Source organism: Octodon degus, unplaced genomic scaffold (genome assembly GCF_000260255.1).
Source record: "Octodon degus isolate 3935 unplaced genomic scaffold, OctDeg1.0 scaffold00005, whole genome shotgun sequence".
Classification (NCBI taxonomy): Eukaryota; Metazoa; Chordata; class Mammalia; order Rodentia; family Octodontidae; genus Octodon; species Octodon degus.
The window spans coordinates 12,207,556-12,225,560 of record NW_004524581.1 but is presented as its reverse complement, the minus strand read 5'-3'; the positions used below and the strand labels follow the sequence as shown (position 1 = coordinate 12,225,560).

General features: G+C 37.7%; 1 protein-coding gene across 3 annotated transcripts in view; it reads right to left on the bottom strand.

The window, feature by feature from the left end:
• The window catches only part of Mcu (mitochondrial calcium uniporter), a 203,070-nt gene that overhangs the window by 27,977 nt on the left and 157,088 nt on the right, over window positions 1–18,005 (bottom strand). For all 3 annotated transcript variants that reach the window (XM_004623991.2, XM_004623992.2, XM_023718598.1), the window contains 2 exons: window positions 1,527–1,697; window positions 280–384 (listed from right to left, as the gene is read on the bottom strand). In XM_004623991.2, the coding sequence (XP_004624048.1) occupies window positions 280–384; window positions 1,527–1,697 (276 nt within the window). The remainder of the gene's footprint in view (window positions 1–279; window positions 385–1,526; window positions 1,698–18,005) is intronic.

Below are 18,005 nucleotides of genomic sequence, written 5' to 3'. Positions count from 1 at the left end.
AAAAAATAAAAATAATATGAATTTTAGTCTGTTTTGAAGGAGGATTTGATTTAAGCAGGACACTTATTTATATGAAGCAGAGTAATACCAGATAATAAAGCATTCCAGTATCTCTAGACTCTAGCCTAATGCCATGTATTGAATGAGTTCCTCAAGTGAAAGGTAAAACTTTCCATATCCTTTGAATACTATCTTTCTCAAAGTTACCCAGGGAAAAATTACATTGCTCCCAAAAGCCCTTACTACATTTCTGTGAACTCCTCAAGGCTCCTTTTTTACCTCTCTTTGGTGGCCGTACATGATACGTTAAGTCATTAATGACCAACTTGAAGTCATCGAGGAGGAGGAGGTCTATCCCTGTTGAGGCAGCAACTCGGACGCCATCTGTGAAAATTTTAAATAAAACCTGTTATATGCCCATAATTATTCAAGAATAATGAGGAGAAAGTAATTCTTAACATAGATTTTCTAAAATAATCCCTTCTCTTTTGAATTTCAGTTAACGTTTTGCTTTATCCTCCAGTTTATGCTGAACAAAGTTTAGATCATCTGAAGCTCTTTGGTTTTAAAAAGGCCTCAAGTCTTAAGAGTTATCAGAATACTTTTCCTGAAACTGTGTGAACAAGTGCAATAAATACTGCTCACAGACTTAAGACTTGTTTGTGATAGAAGCTGGCTGAGCTTCAAATACCAAAACAAGACAAGTGTTTCTAACTAGTTTTCAGGGTAGTCACTGATGAACTCTCAGTTCAGTAGGGATGGATCGAGGGTGAGTAAAGCTCACCAAGCTTGTTTACTAAGTATATTTCTGGATGAGTTTAAAATACCTAAAGCACAGAAATAAATACTTAAAGCTCAGAGATGGGGCAATCGTTGCCAACTGGTGACTAGGTGAAGGGTAATGGGTACATAGTATATTAGTCTTTCAAGTTTTCTGTAGGTTTGAATTTTTTCAAAGGAAAAGTGGGGGGAAAAACCCAACTTAAGTGACTTAAAAACTAAACAGATGTCACATCAAGTGGGAATTTTTAGTGCCTTATTTTATATCCTTGTCATATACTCTGGTAATCATTTTTAGGTGAAAAACCTAAGATCTACAAAGAAAGTCTCACATTTCATATCTCTAAAGATGATGGCTCAGCTACTGGAAAAATTTATTCTACATAAAGGTAGAGATAAAGGTCTCAATAATACAAGGTATGACTGATTGCTTATCCTTGCCCACAGCAGTACATGTGAGTAGCTATGAGACTACCTATGCATAAACATTTGCTAAAACATAACAATTATATCCCGAGAACCACTGGGAGAGAAAGCATTTTCTCTCCTGTGACTTGCTAGGCCAAAAAAATATTTTCTAAAGTTAACTGCATGATATTCTTTTGCAATGACCTGCGTGTGTGTGTGTGTGCGCACACGCGCACGCGCGCATGCATGCACATTAGCACACGTGTGTTTGTGTCTGTCTAGCAATAGTTTGGGAGAAGTGAGAGGTAGGTGAAAATTAAAAACAAAGGTGATTATACCTGGTGAATAGATTGCGACTCGGTCAATTCCCCGATCCTCTTCTTGCAGTTGTCGTAAAAACACACCAACAGAGTCAGAAATAGGTTTGAGTGTGAACTGGCAGCGTTCACGCCGGGATGGTAGCCTCACAGATATCACAGGTAACCCATTTTGATAAACCACTGTCACATCTGAATAAGAAAGATCCACAAACATGATAGTTAGATTTTATGGTAAGTTAAAGCCATGGCATTACTATGTATTCTTACATGGATGTCTATCATTATTATTAGTGTGGATCAAAGTGTTTTTAAAGAAACTTTAAGAGCTGGCAACATAGCTCAGTGGACTAAGCACCTGCTTAGGCAAACACAGAGACCAGGGTCAATCCCCAGCATCACATGCTGCACCAGCTCCTCCCCCAGATGCTCTGAGCTGGCCACTGAGACTGGGCATGGTGGCGCACACCTGCAATCCCAGCACGAGGGAGGCTGAAAACAGGAGGATCACTGTGAGTCTGACCTGCTTAATGAGACCCTGTACCAAATACATAAATTAAAAACAAAACAAAACAAAAAAAAAAAAAAACAAAGAAGGCTTAAAAGTGCCCTTTTGCTTTAGTTGAATGTTATTCTGGGAGCTGGCTTAGGGACAATCAAACAGATGAAAATAATTCATTTTGTCCGATATGATAAAATGGATAAGAAACTGATCTGAATAGATGGAGGAGATGCTTTCCTAAGGTACAGTGCAGGGTTCTTGATATCGGTGAGTGCAAGTCCTGGTTCCATTTGGCAAGATTTGACCAAGGAGCCTCAGACAGCTGGCCCAGATGCCATAGCCTGTGGAAGGGTCTCTTGGAATGCAGGGCTTTAAAAAATACCAAGAAAACGGCATCTTCCATGGTAGTGCAAATAGCGAAACTCTTACTCCAAGAAAATCAACTCATATTTATTGTACAATATTACATCAACTTGCCTGGTAATTAAATGCTCCATTATACAATTTGGACTCACTATGATATAATTAAAACCAATTCTTTTATACGCTCTTGAACATTTTTTTGAGACTAGCTAAAAGCCAAATCTCAACTTTTGCTATTTTATAACAAAAATTCAGATTCCTTGAAGACTTTCTCTTCACAGTTCTTTCCTCTCTGGACCTTTGTCCCATGCATCTTAGCTGGGTTGCTTGTTCATAAAATGAGGTTTATTTCTCCCTCTCTTTTGTGCTGGAACTTGGAAGCTACCCCAGAGTGCAAGCAGAGGCAAGGCAAGGGTCACTTCTGTGTCTCTCTTTTCTTGTAGATCACAGCAATGTGCTGCCTGTGGTCCAGTGTCTGAAAATGGTTATTTCAAATACCCTGTCCCTGTGCTAGCTGTTTATAGCAGGACAGAAATTCCCATCACAATTACTACTTAATGGATACATGATCTGAATCTTTCTATAAAAATTAAAAGATGTAGCATCCAAAATTTGTATTGCATTTTTCCTTCCAAAGGCATAGTCTATTCTTTCTATGAAAGAACAACTCAAAATAACATGAACTACCCCACAGTGTGTATAACCTAAATTTGTAACATTTAAACATATTTGAAAAAAATTTATCACTTTCCTTTTCCTTTTGATTCCTAAGAGAATCCTTAGGAATCAATCCAATGTTCAGAGCCTCTGATACGTGGCTATTTCTGTCTCTTCAGTGGGCCGTTTGATTGGGCTATCCTTCCACATGATTAACTTATCTGATATATTTTTACTGTATTTTCTATATGTAATGAATACAAACACTAATCTCAAGAAAGACAAAAATAAATTTAAGTAAAAGATAGGAATCTTTGATTATTAAACACCTAACATTTAGAAGGTTTCACAAAAACATCATTTTCTCAGGTAAGTGCCTTGGAATTACTGTTTTAAAATAACTGAGACAAAGTCAACAGGGAAAATGAAGGTCTTCTGCATCCAGTTTAACTTCTTCCTTTAAAAAAAACACGAAGCCTTTCAAAGGAATGACAGATGAGAGCTCTGAGCAACTCCACATGGAGTAGCATACTTTTGCACTGACAAAACTTTATTTTAATATTTCTTTGAAAAATCCTCCAGGTCTCCTTCTTTCCCACACAGTAGATTGTAAGATAAATGTTAGGTTTCTTAGTTTGCAACCAAAGAAAAAACAATTACCAAAGCTCCTCAAATTTAACAACATATAAAATAAATGGTGGTTAAAGTGCATGGTCACAAAAGACATTTACAATAATGACCACTGTCAGCTACTATTCTCTAAATTGTATTAAGTGGCTCTTTGGTTGCAATTTTTGATCTTTTGCTTTTTTGTCCCTATCAATAAAATAAGAAATAAACTAAATATGGATTTTTTTCTGTATCTTAGGAAAGGGTCTACAGGGTGTTCAGGGTCTTACTACTAGACTGGACTTGTGATTCCTCTGTTTACAGCTTCCCAAGTGCTAGAATTACAGGCATGCGCCACCACACCCTGTGTCAATCGCCATCTCAGTATGTCTCCAGGAGGTGAGGCTGGCATAGCAGGCCTAGGGATTGAACTTCCCTTCCCCTGTGCCTGCTTGCAGGCACTTTAATCCGCTCAACTAGTTTGGCCGGCCCTGTAAACTAAATATGTTTATCAACAGTGTGCTTCAAAAAAACTTGAAATTTACAGGGCATCTGACAGAAGCACCAGGAGGCAGAATATTACAAATGGATTTAGCATCAAAACAAAATGTCACAGAGTTGTACAGACAAGGAAGAGTAGTTCAGAAACTACAAACATGTGGGATTAAGGAATTTTTTTTTTTTTAAATGCCTTTGAGGTACCAGTAAAAGAATACTGCTACCAGTTGAGTCCAGATGCAGGGCCAGACCGCATGCTTACTCTCAGTGCCCATGAGCGGTCTTGATGTGGGGCAGGCTGCACCTTCTTACTCTGTCCAGGGAAATGTTTAGTAAAAGCTGAAAGATTTCTATGATCTGAAGAGAAACCAGAGTACACCTCCTTATTCTGGTGTCAGCTGAATAAAAAGAGTGGACTTTGGGATCCAGACCCCATGACCAAGAATAAGTTATATCAAATAAGAACTATTTCTTACAAATTTGGAAGAGGTATGGTGCAGAAAACCAGAGAAGAATGTCCTGCACAGACCGTGTGGCATGGTGTGCTCAGCCAGAGTTCTGCAGGAGCAGAGACACTGAGACTGATCCCATGCTGAGTAGGCTGAATAGGTGAACAGCAAGAACTTAACTAAAGCCAAGGTCACTCCACAGGGAGGCATGCACTAACTAAAGAGATCTCCCAGGAGTGGCAGTTTTCTATCCTAATTCATCTACAATCCTTAACACAAATACACTAGAAATATAAGAAAGTAAGTCATCAAGAGGCCTCCAAAAACTCTCCCACAGCTACTGTCTCTCACACGGAAGGGAAGGAATTTCCAGACTGAAACAAAACATGAGGAGTTGAATGTTTGACGAGATCAAAGAAGACACAAATATATTCATGAAGAAATTACTATGATGTTCAATGAACTCAAAGGGGGGGGTAAATAAGCAGATAAAAGATTCAATTAATAAGCTTAATAGTAGACGGGGTGTGGTGGCATGCACCTGTAATCCCAGCACTTGGGAGGCTGAAAACAGGAGAATCACTACATGTCTGATCTATGTAGTGAGATCCTGTAGACCCTGTGCTAAATATAGAAAAAAAAAAAAAAAAGCTTAATACTAATAAACAGCTGAATGATTAAAAAAGACAATGCAGGACATGAACGATCACTTTATTAAAGAATTATAGATGATAAAAAAAAAGCAGCAGAAATCCTGGAAATAAAAACACAATGGAAAGTCATACTAGCAGACACGATTAATCAGAGAACAGAACATTAGAACTTAAGGATAAGAATGAAGTAATATTCTATCACCTCAGTGATAGTCTAAAAACTTTAAGAAACCATAGGAGGTTGGCTCAATGGGTCCTAGAGCGTCTAAAAAACCCTAGAAGTTAGCAATGTCAAGGAAGGGCTGGAGAAGAAAATTAGAAGTATTAAAAATGTATTCATTGAACTCATTGCAGAAAACTGTGAAATCTAGCGATTAAAGTGGCTACCCAGGAAAATGAGGCAGTGAGAGCACCAGACAGGCACAACCAGAAAATGACCTCTCCATATCATATCCCAGAAATCAGAACAGAGAGAGAATATTAAAAGCCATTAGAGAAAAGCATTAAGTAACTGACAAAGGCAGGTCTACCATAACAACAGCACACTTCTCAAGACAAGCCTTAAAGATGAGTACTTAGAGTTATGTTTTTTTCAAGCCCTAAAAGAAAGTAATTGCCAACCTGATTGCTATAACCTCCAAAATTATCCTTCCAAATTAATGAAGGAATAAAAACTTTCCATGACAAAGATAATCTAAGGAAATTAAAGACCACCAAACAGCACTGCTGGAAATACTAAATGCAGAGTGAAGGCAAAGAGCCTAAAAAGCTGAGAGAGAATTTATAGGAAAGCCCCCCAGAAGAATCAGCAATGGAAAAATAATATAAAGGACTCAGTAAACACCTTACAATAATAACTTTCAGTGTCAATAGTCTTAAGTCCCCAATCAAAAGACAAAGACTGACAGATCTGGTCAATAAACAAACTATCACTATATATTTGCTACAAAGAAACCACACCTCAACCAAAAAGAAAAACAATGACTGAAAGGGTAGAAGACTATAGGCATGCAGCTGGAGCCCCAAAACAAGCAGGAGTAGCCATCCTAATTTCAGACAAAGTGGACCTCCAGCCAATACTGATCAGAAGAGCCAAGAAAGTCACTACTGGTAAAGAGAACAATTCAACAAGAAGAGATAATTGTGAATACATTATCATATTCAGTGAATACACACTGAATATGTGTACCTAATTTCATGGAACAAAAGCTGTTTGATATAACAAGATGAGTACACCAGTAGACACCAGTATACAATCATAGTGAGGGATTTCAATACCCCAATCACACAAACAGGTCAATTAGACCAAAAATAAGCAAGAAAGAAATACCAGATTTTTTTTTTTTTAATGTATCTGATACAGGGTCTCACTACACAGCTCAGATTTGTAGTAATCTTCCTGTTTTAAGCCTCCCCGGCACTGGGATTACAGGCAGATACCACCACCCAGTCTCGGTGGTGGGCTCTGCATGCCCAGGGGCGGGGCTGACGAGGTATGTGATGCCAGGGATCGAAGTCCAGTCCCTGTGCTTGCCTATGCAGGCACTTAGTCCACTGAGCTATCTCGCCTGCCCAAAATATCAGATTTGAGCCACATTATTGAACAAATGAGCTTTACAGACATTTACACTGTTTCATCCAACAAGAGCATAATACACACTTTTATCAGAAGTGCATGGAAGTTTCTCTAAAATAGATTACATCTTAAGCCATAAAACCTGCTCAGATAAATACAAAAGAATTGAAATAATCTCTTGAATGTTACTAGAATATAACTGAATGAAGCTAGAAATCAACAGTAAAATAAATGACAGAAACTATGCAAAGAGATGCAGATAACAGGGAAGTTTATAGCGGTAAATGCCTAAACTATAAAAATAGAACAATCCTAAATAAATAACCTAATGATACAACTTAAGATCCTAGAAAAACAAAAGCAATCCAAATGCAAAACTTGCAAAAGGAGAGAAATCACAAAGATCAGAGTGGAAATCAATAGAATTAAGACTAAAAAAAATTACAAAGGATCAATGATTCAGAGTTTCTTTGAAAGGATAAACAAGATTGATAAAAAAAAAAAAAGACTGATAAATCCTTAGTCAAACTTACCAAAAGAAGGAAAGAAAGAACCCATATCAATGCAATTAAAAATGAAGGAGGTGAAATCACAACACACATCAATGAAACCCAAAGGATTATAATAAATTATTTTCCAAACTTATATTCTCATAAATTGGAGAATCTATTTTTTTAATTGGAGAATCTAGAAGAAAGGGATGAAATTCCTAGACACATATGACTTACCAAATGAACCAAGAAAATATAAAAGTCCCGAATATACCAATAACAGGCAACTAAAATTGAGGCAATAACAAAAATTTTACCATCTAAGGAAAGCCCAGGTCTTGATGAAATCATAGTTGAATTTTACCAGAACTTCACAGAAGAATTAATAATTCTCAAACTTTTCCTTGAGATTAAAAGGAAACAGACACTGCTAAACTCATTCCTTAGCATTGCCCTGACACCAAAACTGACAAAGACTCAACAAAAAAGTACAGGCCAATATCCTTAATTAATATAGATATGAAAATCCTCAACAAGATACTTGCAAATAGAATGAAACTATTAAAGAGCTCATATAACATGACCAAGTTGACTTTATCCCAAGGAAGAAAGAATGGCAAAATGCACACAAACCAATAAATGCAATATACCATATAAATAGAAAGATAAAAGCCAATGATCATCACAATGGATTCAGAAAAAGACTCTGACAAAATTCAACATCCATTCATGACAAAAACAAACAACAATAAACAAAACCTAACCCCGATAAGAATAGGTATAGAACAGTGGTAGTGAACCTATGGCATGTGTGCTGCAGTGGGCATGCAGGGCGCTCTGTTGGCATGTGACCCAAGCCATCCCAGCATTGTCCCCACAGCTGTGTAACAGATAACAGGGTACATTGGGGCCAAGAGCATGGTCAGAGAAGAGCAGTGGCACCAAATGTTGATGTCTCAAGCTGGCACTCATTAGCTTTGACTTGTCCAGTTTTTGCATAGGCAGTTGGCATCCTGCTAATGCATGGACGGATGGACAGAAGACAGACAGGTAGGTAGATACTTATCTCCGTGGAGTGGCTGTGAGTTTTAACATATTCATGTTTATTGACACAAGATTTTAGCTTTGAATTTTATTACGAAAAACTGAAACTTAATATTTAGGATTTAGCTAAGAGATGTTCTAAGGGATGGCCTCATAGTTCAGAGGACTAAAGCGCCTGCTCAGGCAGAGCACAGTGGCTGGGGTATGATTCCCAGCATGCCGTGCTGGACCCACCCCTGGGGTGCACTGAGACTGTGATGGAGACGAGGCATGGTGGCGCGTGCCTGTAATCCCAGCACTTGGGAGGCTGTAAACAGGAGGCTCACTATGAGTCTGATCTATGTAGTGAGACCCTGAAGACCCTGACCTAAAACACAGAAAAAAAAAAAAAAAAAGAAATGCTCTAATTAAGAGACTGAGATTCTTTCAATGTTGTGCTATTTCCCTGGCATATTTGAATCTGCAGCATATTTAGTTGTTGATGAAGAATTTATGAAAACAAGACAAGGATATATATGCTTGTTTAGACTGGCTGAGATTTTAGTAGAAGCACCTACAAGATAGGAAATGCATTCAGATTACTTTTTCAAAGCTGATGATTGAAGGAATATTACCCCATTGTGTTGGTGGCCAGCAAATTCAGAAGGAAGCCTCACTGAGAATCACTGCCATAGATTTTTTTTTTTTTTTCTTCTGTATTTAGGACAAGGTTTACAAGGTCTACAGGGTCTCGCTAGGTAGATCAGATGCAGTGATTCTCCTGTCTTCAGCCTCCCAAACACTGGGATTACAGGCGTGCACCACCATACCCAGTTTCAATCACCCTTTCAGTGCCCCCTGCGGGCGGGGCCAGCACACACACCAACCCCAGCCACTGTGTTCTGCCTAAGCAGGTGCTTTAGTCCACTGAGCTATCAGGCTGGCCCGCTGCCATAGATTGTTGATTAAGGAAATATCCAATTCTTTTTAAATTTTTTAAATTAATTAATTAATACAGGGTCTCATAGTGATCCTCCTGGCTCATCATCTCCAGCACTGGGATTACAGGTGTGTGCCACCTCTCCTGATTTTAGTGGCCAGGACAGCAGTGTGCCTTGGGTACCTGGGCCAGCATAGCATGCAGTACCAGGGATCAAACCCAGGTCCTTATGCTTGCCAGGCAGGTGCTTAGACCTCCAAGCTATCTCCCCAGTGTTAATTAATAGCATTAGCTATTTTTTGTATAGGGATAGATTTGTATTGAGACCTTCATTTATATTTTAAAAAATTGTGTTTTTGTAGACTCCAAGTCTTGAACAACAAAAAATGATTACAGTGAAGAAGATGGTGAATTATATCATGTCCCGTGGTATTAATTTTTGACAACTTCAAGTACTTCTTGATGAGGTTCAGGAATAGTATAATGCTTTACTTATGTACAATAATGTCTGGTGGCTGAGTAGAGGACAAGTCCTGGAGAGATTTGTAGCCTAACTGGATGAAATTATGCTGCTTATAAATGAAAGAAGGCAGGGATATCCAAAGCTCACTGACATGGCCTGGTTTAACAAGCTCATGTATTTTACATTTCAATGTACTGAACAAAAATGACAAGGTAAGGGAAAGCAGCAAAAGGGTGTTTTATGGTATCAAAACGCTTGAGAGAAAACTCCAGGTTTTTGATAGAGACCTTGAAAGTGGGCAGCTAAAATACTTTCCAAATCTAAAAATGCATTTAGGAGGTTCTACAACATTTGCAGACAATCTCACAAGCCATCAAGAAATCTACAAGGAATTTTCTAGCATGTTAGCAGCTGAAAAGGAGAATTTTAGTAACAGATTTTTACAGTTCTATAAGATAGAGACAACCCTGTTTTCTTACTTTTCCAGATAAAGCCAAATTTGAAGAGCTTGATCTTTCCTGCTTATGCTGGTTAGATTTTGGAAATCTGGAAATGGAGCTATTAGAATTTCACAAAAGCTCTACATGGAAAAATAAATTCTATGGCCTGCATGCAACACTTGAGAATATATAGTGTGATGGAAGGACAAAGGACATGAAAATGAACTCCTTAAAGTGTGGCATTATCTGTCATACAGTTTTAAGCCAGTGAAAGCACTTGGGATTGTTTTTCTTCATTGCATGGATCATCTTATGCTTGTGAGCAACTGTTTTCAGCTTTGAATTATATCAAATCCGACATAAGAAACAGACTAATAGATGACCTGAGTGCTGCATGTGTTGCTTCAAATAAAAGAAGTATGAACCAAAGTTTGACACGTTATCAGCATGCACACAAGAGCAAAGAGCATATTAATTGTGCAAAAGCACACCAGAGGCTGGCCAGATAGCTCAGTAGACTAAAGCACCTGCTTAGGCAGGCTTAATGACCAGGGTTCAATCTCCAGCACGCCATGCCAGCCCTGCCCACGGGGTGCACTGAGATGGGACTAAGACTGGACGGGGTGGCGCACACCTGTAATCCCAGTGCTCGGGAGGCTGAAAACAGGAGGATCACTACCAGTCTGATTTGTATAGTGAGACCCTGAAGACTTTGTACTAAATATATTTAAAAAAGAAAAAAGCACACAAAATACAAACTCTTATCTTTCAATAAAAAACTGTTTGTATCTTTTAAGACAAAAGATGTTCATGTATGAATTGTTTTTCTAAACTAAAGCCTCAGTATTCCAGTATTCCAGTTTAATGCAATATTGGCACTGTGCAACAAGTGGGTTTGAGGTTGCAGTTTGGACACTTGGTCTATAACAGGCTTGCCATTAGTGGTACAGAAGGACTTTACCTCACACTATAAAAGCTATTTATTCCAAACCCACTGTCAATTTACTAAATATAGAAAAACTAAAACCATTCCCTCTAAAATCAGAACAAGATGAGAATGTCCAGTCTCACCACTCTTGTTCAAAATAATATGTGAGACTTCAGCAACATTAATCAGGCAAGAAAAGGAAATAAAAGGAACACAAAAGGAGAAAAAAAGAAGCCAAACTATCTTTATCCACAGACAATATGATTCTTTACAAAGACCCAAAAATCTTCACTAGAAGACTCTAAGAGCTAGTAAACAAATTGAACAAGGTGGCACAATATAAAACCAACACATAAACTCAACAATGAACTTACCAAGAAAGAAACTGAAAACTAACCCCATTTACGGTAGCCTAAAAAAAGAAAAATGAACTACCTACGAGTAATCTGACAAAGGAAATGAAAGACCTTTATAACAAAAAGTAATGTAATCTGAAGAGAGAGATTGGAAGAGGCCATTAGAAAGCAAAATGACATCTCCTGTTCCTGGATAGGCAGAATCAATAGTCAAAATGGCATATTACTAAAAATGATAATGAAGTTAATGCAACTGCAACCAAAACACCAACAGCATTCTACATAGAAGTAGAAAAAGCAATTCTAAAATTTATATGGATCCAGAGGCAACCCTGAAGCCAAAGCAATCCTTGGCAAAAAGAGCTGGATGTAGTGGCACACATCTGTAATCCCAGCACTAGGGAAGCTAAGGCAGGAGGGTCACTGAAAATTCAAGGCCAAACTGGCTATACAATGAGTTCAGGGTCAGCCTGAATTACATAGTGAGACTCTGTGTAAAAAAAAAAAAAAAAAGCAAAGCAAGAGCTACTACAGTCTCAGACTCCAAATTCTAGAACAAGAGATGGTATGGTACTGGCACAGAAGCAGATATGTAGCCCTGTGGAACAGAACAGGAGACACAGAAACAGCCCCACGTAGCTTTGAGCATCTGATCTTCGATAAAGGTGCTAAAAGTCAGTGCTGGAGTAAAGGTGCTTCTCTTTAACAAATGGTGCTGGGACAACGTGTTATCTACAAGCAGAATGTTTCCAGGCTCCCTCCTGTCTGTTAGGCATCAAAAACCCAGATACAAAAACACTGTCTGGTGGAAAATAAAATAGATAAAGCACCTGAAGACACAGACATAGGCAAGGATTTTCTGAATAGAATTCCAGTCACATAAAAAATAATATCAAGAATTACAAATAGGATTGTACCACATTAAAAAGCTTTGGCCCTGCAAAGGAAACAATCAACAATGAAGACCCAATCTACAGAATGGTAAAAGGATTTTCAAGCTACTCCAGCAGAGGACTAATACCCAAAATATATAATGAACTAAAAAAGACTATCTCCAAACAACAGAATCATTCAAAAAATGTACAATTGGAATGAATAAACACTTCTTAATGAAGTGTAAATGTTCATTAAATATTTCAAAAATATTTAGCATCTTTGACCATTAAAGAAAAGCAAGTCAAACATCAAGATTCATGTTACTCCAGTGAGAATTGCTACCATCATAAACACAAAAAACAACAAATATTGATGAAGATGTAGGGGAAAAGAAACCCTTCCTATATAGTTAGAGGACATGTTCCCAGTAAAACACCTACGGAAATTAGTATGGAAGTTTGTTTCTTTGTTTTGGTACTGGGAATTGAACTCAGGACCTTGCATTTGCCAGGCAGGCATTTAAGTTGCTGAGCTATCTCCCTGGCAGTACGGAGATATTTTTAAAAAGTATAAGTAGAAATTCCATTTGACTCAGAGTAACAGTTTATGTCTAGATGTTCTCCCACAGCCTCATGCACTCATAGAGTTTTTTAGGAGGTGGCTGAACTTAGAGTATGGGATAGATTCACAATGGAATTCTGGAATTAAAAGAGGGTAATTGCTGGATCAGCACATTGATTGGATTAGCACCATCCTAAAGAGACAGAAAGAGGTGTCTTGATCCCTGTCTCAGTGGACTAAAGCACCTGCTTTGGCAGAGCGCAGTGGCCAGGATTCGATCCCCAGCATGCTGTGCTGGCACCACCCCTGGGGCGTGCTGAGATGGCAATTGAGACTGGGTGTGGTGGTACATACCAGTAATCCCAGCACTTGGGAGGCTGAAAACAGGAGAATCACTATGAGTCCAATATATGTAGTGAGACCCTGTACACCCTGTCCTAAATTCAAAAAAAAAAAAAAAAAGGAAAAGAAAAGAAAAGAATAAGAAAAAAATTGAGAAATCCAGCTCTACCCCTCCTGGGTTCTTCACAAAAAGTTAAAGTCATTGTATTACAATGATGCACACATATCCATCTTTATAGTAGGACAACAGCTACATTATGGAAATAGCCTAGCTATCCATCAGCAGATGAAAGGATAAAGAAAATATGTTATATATAACACAATGTAATACTACCCCTTTATAAATACTCAAATTTATAAGGATAAATTGAAGTATTGAAGGATAAACTTGAGTATTTGCAGGAAAACAGATGGAGCTTGAGACCATAATGTTAAGTGAAAAAACCCCCAAAATATAAATAATTTAAAGAGCAAAACAAAGGAGCTGTGGTAGGAAATAGGGAGGCAGACTGTGAAGAAGGGAGAGCAGGGGAGGAGGCTGAAATGATCAAGCTATCACAGGTATATGTACCAATTCCCCAAATGGATGCCATTATTATATATCACAAACATATACTAATAAAAATCTGGTAGCACACCTTTGAAAATAATAGTCATCAAGCCTAAGGATAGCGGTACACACTTGTTGTCCAATGTACTTGGGAGGCTGAGGAAAGAGGCTCATGGGAGCCCATGAGTTCAAAGCCAGCATGAGAGGCACTGTAGTGAGACCCTGTCTCCGGAAAAGAAAAGAAAACGGACAGAAAAAGAAAAAATAGTCACAAACAACAAATGCTTGTTACATGGTCAAGTGTTTAAAAAATGCTTGTAAGAAACATCAAGAAGGTTTGGTGAGTGTTTAAAATAATGGGTAAAAATCTCTGTAAAAATGTATCACCTCATGAACAGAACTGTATCTTGAGGATTTTTTAAGAGAAACTGGTCCAGCTGTGGTGGCACATGCCTGTAATCTTAGCACTGGGGAGGCTGAGGCAGGAGGATGGATCTTTGTGAGTTTGAGGTCATCCTGGACTACATAGTGAAATCCTGTTTTAAAAAAAACAAAGGGAGTGGGGGACAAAAAGAAATTGGTAAAATAAGGAAGTACATATAGGGTGTTACCTGTAAAACTACATGAAAGTGAACTTTATATGATAAATTATTGCAAAGACTTATAATCTTGTTATTGTCTTTTTCTCCACACCGCTATTCTTCTGGTAATATTCTGCATCAAAAATGTAATGACATATAATTTTAATGCTAAGGGCCAAAGACATAATACATTCTTTTTCTTTGCACAACTAAGAATGACAAAGTCCAACAAGGTTAGATAATATTTCTTTTTTTTTTTATTTGAGTTTTCAAATTGTTTATTACTTTTAAGTTTGATATAGTTTTGATGATTTTAGTATTCACAGAATATGAGCAAATTTCAATTACATTTTTTCCTAACACACTCACAATTACTTAGACACAGCAGGAATTTTAATTAGTACATTATTATATATAGGAGTGCAATATAATCAGTTTTAGAATGTTTACTGCTCTTGTCTTATTGAGTTACTCAGCAAGATAATATTTCTAAAATCACACAGTTCTAGCTAGTATAATTTGGATCTTATTATTTGACTAGAAAATCATTTCTTTTAGGTTACGTGGGACATTAGGCTGCTAACTCCTGAGGGAATTGTAGCTTTTAACTTGCTATTTTATAAGGACCTAATGATGTTAACTATTCTCTCACTCGATAAAAAAACTTCCCCTTTGGCTTCTCTGATGCTGCACTTTCCTTGTTCTTCTACTTTTCAGTCTAGACCTTCCAATTTTCCTTTATGGGTACACATTCTTCGTCTATCCCTTTTAAGATTCTAAGTGCTTTGTCCTAAGTGTCTGTACCTTTCCATGTACTGTATAAACAATCTTATATCCTGCCAAAGAATCAACAACCATGTTCACTGATGATATCCAAATATATTCAATTGTCAAAAAACCCCTAAGATTCAATTCATTTTCTCCTAATCATCCATAATCTCAATCAATAACACTACCAATATTTAATTTCTTCTCAAGCCAGAAAATTACCTAGTATCTTGGACTATTTTTAGAATCCCAACTTAACATATCTTAAGTCTAATCAATCTTCACATCTTTTTTCCTATTTTAAAAAACATCTTGAATCCCTCCAAATTTCCGTACCGTCACTATTTTAGCCCAGGTCACCAAGACCTCTTTCTTCTACCAAACACACTGTAATTAGAGTCCTTACTTCATTACAGCATATTGCTGTGGTCCAATTAACCACACTGAAACAGGGTGACCTTTCTTTTTCTACAGGAAATGACTGCCCTGAAGGTGGTGGTTGGTGCTTGTCATTCCCACCTGTAACATAAACATAAATGTACACATGGATGCAGGCAACAGATACATATGTGTGCGTGCACACTACCGATATAGTGTTGGGATAGCTTGCCTCCAAAACAGCTATCTATGATGGTCCTCTTGTCAGGTGTATTCATGCCTTTGTAGAGTCACACTCCATATCCAATCAGGGTTGGTTTGTACAACCATGAGAAACAGGAGAGGTGATGGTGTGTAACTTCCAAGGTACGTCACAAGACTTTGTGGCTTCTGTTCCAGTCTCTTGGCTTATGTACTTGTTCTGGGGGAAATCTAGTCATCGTAACAATAATCTTATAGCCCTGTGGAGAAGCCTACATGAAGAACTGATGCCTCCACCAAATGCAGCTCTAATGTGTCATCCACACTAGTGAAGCACCTCAAATCAGATTCTCCAGTTGTAGTCAAGCTTCAGATGACTGTAGCCCTAGCTGACATGGGACTGCAACATCATTCAATGCCAAGCTGCTTAACTAAGCTGTTTCTGAATCTTCAATCCACACAAATACAAAATTATATTCAATTATTATTGTTTTAAGCCCCCTTGCAGTAATTTACTATAGAGTATTTGATAATTAAATATAGTATGGTTTTACATGTATTTAGACTTCATCTAAGTGGCTCCACTATATATAATCACCTACGTTTTTTTTTTTTTTTTAATTTTAGGGAAGGGTTTACAGGGTGTTCAGGGTCTCACTACTAGATCAGACTTGTAGTGATTCTCCTGTTTACAGCCTCTCAAGTGCTGGGATTACAAACATGTGCATCACGCCCAGTCTCAATCACAGTCTCAGCACGCCCTGGGGGCGGGGTTGGCAGAGCAGGCCCCTGGGCCTGCTTGCAGGTGCTTTAATCCACTGAGTTATTTGGTGGGCCCTGCAACTTGCCTTTTATGTACATTATTGCCCTGAGAATTACTAAAGTTGAACTACATTTGGATATAACTTACACTCCTATAAGGAATTTCATGGTATGAATATATATCACCCATTGAAAAGACTTTTTCCATTATTAAAAACAACAACAAGACTAGAGTTAGTGGCACTCTTCAAAGCTTTTAGTTTCGATGCAATTTCTTTTTTCTTTGCAAGGTGCAAATCTCACATTCTACTCCTTGAGCCACTTGGAATTTACTTTTGTGATATAGTAAATCAGTTCTAACACTGCCATTTACTGAAGAGTTTGCTTTCTCCTCTTTCTATTTTCATCAAGTTATTGTGAAGCTTTCTGTGAAAGCACTCAGAATTAAAAGTGTCTTTCCAAATGTGCGGTATAATTAGTTAAATTAGTTAAGTAACTGTACTGCCTAGGTAACTTGGTAATTCTAGTGCTCTTAAAATGAATTCATAAAAATAATTAATGTCATAAATATCAAAGCCTTTGTGCTATCTATAAGACCATTTTTTCCATTTATCTACTTGTATTTTACTAAGAAATATTTTATTTTGGTTTTATAAAAATGAAGTCTTGTTCTAATACATTGCTTTAATTTCTTCCTTAAAATAATGTTCCTAGGGGCCGGGGAGATGGCTCAGTGGAATAAGCACTTCCTTGGCAAGTGCAAGGGCCTGAGTTCAATCCCTGGTTCCCCCCAAAAAAATAAAAAAATAAAATAATGTTCCTAGATTTGGCTATTATAAGCTGTGCCACTGTAAAGATGGGTGTGCATATACCACTGTGGTATGATGCTTTTAATTCTTTCAGGAAGATACCCAGAAGGGGGACAGCTGGGCCAAATAGAACCTCTAGTCCTAGTATTTTTGAGGAATCTCCACACTGATTTCCACAGTGATTGCACCACTCCACACTCCCAGCATCAGGGGAAAAGGGTTCCTTTTCCCCCACAGCCCTGTCATCATTTGTTAGTGGTTGATTTTTTGATAATAGCTATTTTTTCCAGGGTGAAATGGAATCTCAGTGTTATTTTAATTTGCATTTTGAGAATGATCAATTATGTTGAACATTTTTTCATATTGTCATTTCCATTTCTCCATCAGAGAAGTATCTATTCTACATTTGGATTGGGTCTTTAAATTTGGGGGGATCTGATTTTTTTGAGTTCTTTATTCTAGATAATAAGCTTTTGTATGAAGAAAAGCTGGCAATATTTTTTTCCCATGTTGTGGGTTGTCTCTTCACTCTGTTGGTGGTTTTTCTTGCTGTGCAAAACCTTTTTAATAAGATGATATCCTACTTGTTGATTCTTTGTAATAGTTCCTATGCAGTTGGGGTTTTGATAATAAAGTCTTTGCTTATATCAATGACTCCAAGAATTCTACCTATTTTATATTCCAGCAGATGTAATCTCCTCCTCCTCTTCCTCCTCCTCCTTTT